Source organism: Octopus bimaculoides, chromosome 15 (genome assembly GCF_001194135.2).
Source record: "Octopus bimaculoides isolate UCB-OBI-ISO-001 chromosome 15, ASM119413v2, whole genome shotgun sequence".
Taxonomy (NCBI): Eukaryota; Metazoa; Mollusca; class Cephalopoda; order Octopoda; family Octopodidae; genus Octopus; species Octopus bimaculoides.
The window spans coordinates 4743447-4751038 of NC_068995.1; the positions used below are offsets into that span (position 1 = coordinate 4743447).

Below are 7592 nucleotides of genomic sequence, written 5' to 3' on the forward strand. Positions count from 1 at the left end.
AGGAGGAGGAGGAGAAGGAGGAGGAGGAGGAGAAGAAGAAGAAGAAGAAGAAGAAGAAGAAGAAGAAGAAGAAGAAACATACTCTTTGTTGTTGAAACATATGATTGGATATGATTTAATTCCTTCGCCTGATTTGATATAGAAGGAATACTGGTTCCGTGGACAGGAGACGATACACTTATTTGCTAGAATTTAAAACAAGACAAAGAAATACTCAACTATTTCTGGAATTAAACATAATGAGTGCAAAATACTTAAATAATTCAATAAATTACATTTCCAAAATATCAGAAAATCAGTTTTGTGTTATCTTTCCTTTAGCTCCAGTTGATGGCAGTATGGTACAAGCATTTTAAATGATTATGGTAGTTTAAGATTTACCGTTTAAATCAGTCACATTTGGCTCATATATTTTGTTTAAACCAGCTAGATCTGGCCTCTCATGCCTATCCTACAATGTCAGTCTAAACATAATCTCATCATCAAAATCTTGAAGTTACAAGATAATGCACGATTAACCCTTTTGTTACCATATTTCTGTTGAGATGCTCTGTGTTTCTTTCAATTAATTTTAAAATATAACAAAGAATTTAGCAAAATAACTTAGTCATCATTAAGCTAGTGTTAGGAACATAAATTGTGACTAAGGTTTGATGGAAGATTTTAATTTAGAACTTTTGAAAACAAGACATTTGTACTACAGAGCCAGAGGCAGTTTCAGTTGGGTTGGTATCAAAAAGGTTAAGTTTTCAGCATTTAAATCAGCCATATGCAACCCTAATATTCTACCTGGTTTATGTTCAAATTGGCCAGATCCAGCCTCTCACACCTACCCTACAATGTCATTCTAAAACTAATCTCACCATCAAAATCTCAAGATAATCTGAAGGCCAAAGAGTTAATTACAATCAACCTCATTGTTTCTGCATTTCTATTAATGCTTTCTGCTCAATATTTGGCGTTTACAAAACTTTGATCCTTTGTGTTTTATTTCACACATGGAGGCTTAGATAAACTTTGATAAACCATGTGTGAGGAAAAAAAGGGTGGGGCATTGTACCTGGTCTGTATTGTGATGAGGGCAGACAAAAAGGAAAGGTATCGATGTTTGAATTGCTATAAGGCTTTAAATCTACCTTTTAACTTTTACCTTTTACTTGTGTCAGTCATTTGACTGTGGTCATGCTGGGGCACCACCTTGAAGAATTTTGAGTTGAATGAATCGACCCCCAGTAGTTATCTTTTGTTAAACCTGGTATTTATTCTATCAGTCACTATTGCTGAACTGCTAAGTTACAGGGATGTAAACAGACCAACACCAGTTGTCAAGCAATGGTGGGGGACAAACACAGACACAAACACATTGAACACATAGATGTATACACAGATATGTATATATACAAAAAAAAAAGAAAACATCAAGTACTGAATATTCAGTTGAATAAACTTTATACATAGTATTCAGTACCATACTATTACAGTGTTAGTAAGTGTGTATATACATATATACATATATACATATATATATATGTATGTATGTATGTATGTATGTATGTATGTATATATACACATTACTGTCCAAAAGTTTAGGTACAGTTAAATATTTTTGTTCAAAAGCCAATTTGTAGTCTTTTACTTGTTTCAGTCACTTGACTGTGGCCATGCTGGAGCACCACCTTTAATTGAACAAACTGACCCCAGGACTTATTCTTTGTAAGCCTAGTACTTATTCAATTGGTCTCTTTTGCCGAACTACTAAGTGACAGGGACGTAAACACACCAGCATCGATTGTCAAGCAATGGTGGGGTGGACAAACACAGACACAAATAACAAACACACACATACATATACATACATAACAGGCTTCTTTCAGTTTCTGTCTACCAAATCCATTCACAAGGCTTTGGTTGGCCTGAGGCTATAGTAGAAGACACTTGCCCAAGGTGCCATGCAGTGGGCTGAACCTTGAACCATGTGGTTGAGAAGCAAGCTTCTTATCACACAGCCAGTCCTGCGCCTATTTAACTTTCATGATTATTTATGGCATGTCAAACATGACACAAATATCAATGTAACACTGGTTGTAAATAATACAAATATAGTCATTTATTTACACTAATTTTATCTATTCAAAGGTTACAAAACATATATGTGTCAATATCATTTGAACAGAAATTGTTTTGCCGTTTAAAAATTATGTCAAATGCTCTAAGGCAATTTCTGAGAAAGCTGAAAGAAACTTATGTTAAATATTGTTATTTTAGATTATGATAAACACTAAAGATGGAAATAATATTTTTGAAATCCTGAATTAGCCCCATTCCAGTTCCCCAACATCAATTCTTTTCGGGTATTATGTGATGCATTGGACAGAACAATGAAATCAAAACTGCCAAACAGTTCTAACCACATGTAGGAACTATTACAAGAAACAAGGAATGTGTCAACCCTTTAGCATTTTAACTGGCCATATCCAGCCCAAATATTCTACCTGTTTTTTGTTAAAACCTGCCAGGTTTGGCCTCTCACACATATTCTACAATGTCATTCTAAAAATAAACAATCGTGTTCATCAAATTCTTGAAGCTATGAGATAATTCAAAACTATGTGGATAAATAAGGATTACATTTGACAGAGTAATCTGAAGGCTAAAGGCTTAAATCCCCAAACATTTAACATCACAAATTAAAGGATTACCAAGAATATGTGATGCTGTTATTGCGTAAAAAGGTGGTTATTTTGATAAAACTAATATCGAATTCTTATACAGATATTTTTAGAAGTTATTTTGTTAGAAATAATTTGTTGGTGAAAGAATGTTATATATCAATCTAATTAATAAATGGTCATGATTAATATCATGATTTTAATTATCTTTTTTCTCTATAATTTCATAATGTACTGAAACTTTTGGACAGTATCATGAGTGTGTATGTATATATATATATATATATATATATATATATATATATGTTGAGAACTTTTTAGGTCTTAATAGACACAAAATGTGATCTATTTCTAGCGCATTAATTGTCCATGTTAGTGGTCGACGTTATTTTTTAAAATGTACCTTAATCCACTGAGATTGCAGATAATATTTCTGAATCTCTTTGATTCTTTAAATGTGCTGGCCCCCTGATAATTAATCGATATTAATTAATATATTAATATATGACTAATTACCAGATCTTATAATTATATAGATATATAGATATATAGATATATAGATATATATACATAATACATATGGGTGTTAAGGATATGTGTATGTGCATCAAAGACTCACTTGATAGAAGTTGTTTAAGTTTTGCTGCAACGAAAAACAAACAATAATGAAAAAAAATAACAGAAAATTAATGAAACAGGTAATAACATTGATTTGAAATGTTGGTTCAATTGTTAAAAATTATGTGCAATAAATTTGGTTATGCTTTTACAGCACATAATATATTTTTTAATTTTTTTAGGCAATTTCTAATATTTAATTATAAGAATATAATAGGGTTTTTTGTTAAAAAAGTTAAATGGTTTATTGGGTCCAGTGGAGGGATCCATAGATAGAAAATGGCTGAGAACCCCTAATCTAAAATTTTCACACCAAACCTTTCGTTATTGGATTTTCGGCGGGGTTCCTTTTTCTTTCCTTTTTTTTAAATTTTATTTATTTTTTTTTTATATTTCCTTTGTCTCTGAAAGGTCTGACTTGAAACATTAGAATTCTTTTCTTCACAGCAAAATAATTTAATTCCATTTGTGAACTTTAATGAAACTTCACTTGGATTTCCATGTTTTTTTCTTTGACATTTAAGCTTGAGCCCAGCTGTTCGAGAGTTGAGTGTCGAATTGCACAGGGCATCCATATAAATTAGTTGTAATAAGACTCATGTAGCAGGCATGTGCCGGGAGTAATTACTCAGGGTAGGCAGTTGGTGACGCTTATGTAGTGAAACACACAAGAAAAAAAAAGTGAAACACAGACGCACAACTAAGTTGAAGGCAGATTTACTTCTGCCTTTATAGTGCGTAAAGAAAACATTGATAACAACGATTATAGTTAATGATGACAACAATGGTTGATGATGACGATGATGGCTGATGACAACGACGGTGTTTGAAGACGACAACAATGGTTGACAACGATGATAATGGTTGATGACGACGACGATGGTGGTTGATGACAACAACGGTGTTTGAAGACGACAACGGTTGATGACGATGATGATTGATGACGGCACAATGGTCGATGACGACGATGATGATTGATGACGACAATGATTGATGATGACAATGACGACAAGGATATCTTTCAATTTCGTAACATTCTCCAAGATCTTTCAGCAGACAATAACTTTCTTCAATGTCTCCAGACATATATTGCCATAAAATATACACCACCTGATCGACATTCCAGCCCATGTATAAGGACTGTATTAACTACCCCATACAGTAATTAAAAAACTGATCCAAGTTTACTAAGCCTGCTTATTTGAGGGAAAAATTTAAGTGATACTTTTCAAACCCAAGCTACATGACAACATCTAAGAGATGATCCCTCAAAAATTATCACCGTAAGCAATAAAATGCTGACACAGTTTTAGGAGTGTATGATGTTTTTTCCAACCTTATTTTTGGTTCCTGTAATTCACACAGTGCAAAATCCTATTGAAAGGCTCCTAACAGGTCCCTTGGGAGTACAAGAGTTCATGTTTTATCAATTGTAGTACAGCCAATTGCAACATAAATCTTAAGGCTATAGACTCTTCATACAGAAATTTTTAGCAAGCTATTCATATAAATTGGCTTCTGTAAATAAATGGTAAGCTTTAAGGAGAAGTAATTGTTATTTTGACACAAACTTGTTTTAGAGACATTTGACCTACTTTTCACAAAAACACACATAAAGTAAATTTTTCCTTAATACATATAGCTGACTGTATTCCATTATACAAGGTCAATTTAGGTGTGTCATAATAATAAGGCACTAACTAACAAAGGAGCCTTAAATGATTTCTGAATGGCACACTAGCAAGAAATTACCTTGATTTTTTTACAAATGGAGCCCATCGGAAGATGAACCAAGTCTCATATGGCATACTTCTCAAATAAAGGTTGACTATGCCTGCCACATCAACTGCCAGAAATAGCAACTAAATGTTCTAAAATCACACTTTAACATGTTTAAAATGCAAAAGGGCATATCAGAGAATAGAGTTGTCAATACATAAAAAAAAAAAAAGGTTAGATGGCCAAAAGTGAAATGGCTTTCTTTATTGGTCTGCTCAATCAGAAGTGCTGAAGCATCCAGTCTGTCTCTCTAAAAGAACATACACACACACACACACGTATGTATATTCATTCATGTTTCAGATATCCCTATTTTTCTAACTTCTCCGTTCAGATATAAATATACAAATTTCTTTCACATAAGCAGAGACAATCTGACAGTGAAGCCATACGCAGACAGACACAAATTCACAGTGAAACGAAAATCATCGACACATCTACAAAGAAACAACCACACAATGCCTTGCCCTGCATTTCTGTAATATGGTGTTGGAATTTCAGCAAGAACACTGACACCATTCAGCTTTTCTAAATTCATTTCACTATTACTTACTGATATTCCTTACCAAAAACATTTCTCATTGCCTTAAGCTATTCTTCAATTTAATATACCTATTTTCCTTGCATTACAGTAACATGGCATCTGAATTTCATTTCAATATTACTAAAAAATGTCTCATAAAAAAAGACTGTCATAAAACGAACACCAAACAAATGCAAGATGTGCATCAGAAAATGACAATGAGACATGCACACAGCTTACAGATCAGCAACAGAGAAAGAAAGCTCGACGTGCATCTGAAATGAAACATCAATGAAATGTACCACTTGCAGATAGTGAACAAAGAATGGCAGCTCGACATGCAGCAGAAAATGAAGACGAAAGTCATGCATGACTTGCAGCTGATCGTCTTTGAAAAGCATCACATCGTATGCAAGAAAGAACACAAGAAACTGCAAAACTTCAATAGCTTTGTCTTCTAAAAATGCGCACATACAGGAGGAGTAAATTATACATATAAAAATATACCCAATGCGGCTCCTGATAAATTGCAAAAGTAATTAGCCAATCAACGACAGGTTTTCCTGCTAGTATATATGTGTGTGTGTGTATATACATACATGTCATCATCATCATCATCATCATTTAACGTCCGCCTTCCATGCTAGCATGGGTTGGACGATTTGACTGAGGACTGGTGAAACAGGATGGCAACACCAGGCTCCAATCTAATTTGGCAGAGTTTCTACAGCTGGATGCCCTTCCTAACGCCAACCACTCAGAGAGTGTAGTGGGTGCTTTTACGTGTCACCCGCACGAAAACGGCCACGCTCGAAATGGTGTCTGTGTTTATATATATATATATATATATATATATCTGTGTGTGTATACATACATATATATATATATATATATACATAGAAACACACACATATATATAGGGGCTCATACAATTTCCTTTTCATAAATTCTACTCAGAAGGCTTTGCCCAACCCAGGTTAAAATAGAAGACACGTACCCAGAGTGCCTCATGGTAGTATTTGAACTCAGAACATCACAAATGTGAAGCAAGTTCCTTAGCCACTTAGCTATACACTCACCCTACCCATTTTTAAAACAAGTTTTTACTCATCTGCAGGATATATATTTCACATTATTATTTAATTAAGTACAAATGTTATAGAAATAAAATACACAGAATACGGAAGACCTATAAAACATGACCTATAAACTACACTTTAGCCTGTGCTTCAGATTGACAGCAGACACTAGTGTATACACAGAGCTGCAATATCTGTGCTTCAATAATATGTAGACTGTCTCAGAACACATTTCTTTTATCATGTGGGTAACAGCTGTTCATATCTTGTCTACACATGTGACAGAGAGAAGTTTTTTTAACATCCGGAGACATGTGAGCCATATTGAAAAATTGAGGCCCTACACACACACACAATTGTCATCGTCGTCATTTAATGTCCTTTTATTGCTATGCTGACATGGGTTGGACAGTTCAACTCAAACTGACAGGCCAGAGGGATGTGCTAAGCTCTAGTGTCTATTTGGCATGGTTTTTCATTTTTTTTTCATAGCAGGATGCCCTTCCTAATGCCAACCACTTCAAATTGTCGTGTTGGTGCTTTTTGCTTTAGTTTTATTTTTTTCATAACACCAGCACTAGTGACATCGCTAAAAAACTATGAGAGAAGACTTGCCACTGCTCAAGTGAGTAGGGCATGGTATTGAGGGATATGAAAGTGTAGGAGCATATATATGTCTGAGAGAGAAAGCTATTTATCATCATCATCATCGTTTAACGTCCGCTTTCCATGCTAGCATGGGTTGGACGATTTGACTGAGGACTGGTGAAACCGGATGGCAACACCAGGCTCCAGTCTGATTTGGCAGAGTTTCTACAGCTGGATGCCCTTCCTAACGCCAACCACTCAGAGAGTGTAGTGGGTGCTTTTACGTGTCACCCGCACGAAAACGGCCACGCTCGAAATGGTGTCTTTTATGTGCCA

At 34.6% G+C, this 7592-nt stretch overlaps 1 protein-coding gene across 1 annotated transcript in view; it reads right to left on the reverse strand.

The window, feature by feature from the left end:
- LOC106876905 (protein O-linked-mannose beta-1,2-N-acetylglucosaminyltransferase 1) overlaps positions 1–7592 on the reverse strand; it is a 68239-nt gene that overhangs the window by 46559 nt on the left and 14088 nt on the right. Inside the window, exons 5-6 of the mRNA XM_052973440.1 lie at positions 3289–3312; positions 83–185 (exon numbers count right to left, since the gene is read on the reverse strand). Coding sequence (XP_052829400.1) covers positions 83–185; positions 3289–3312 — 127 coding nt within the window. The remainder of the gene's footprint in view (positions 1–82; positions 186–3288; positions 3313–7592) is intronic.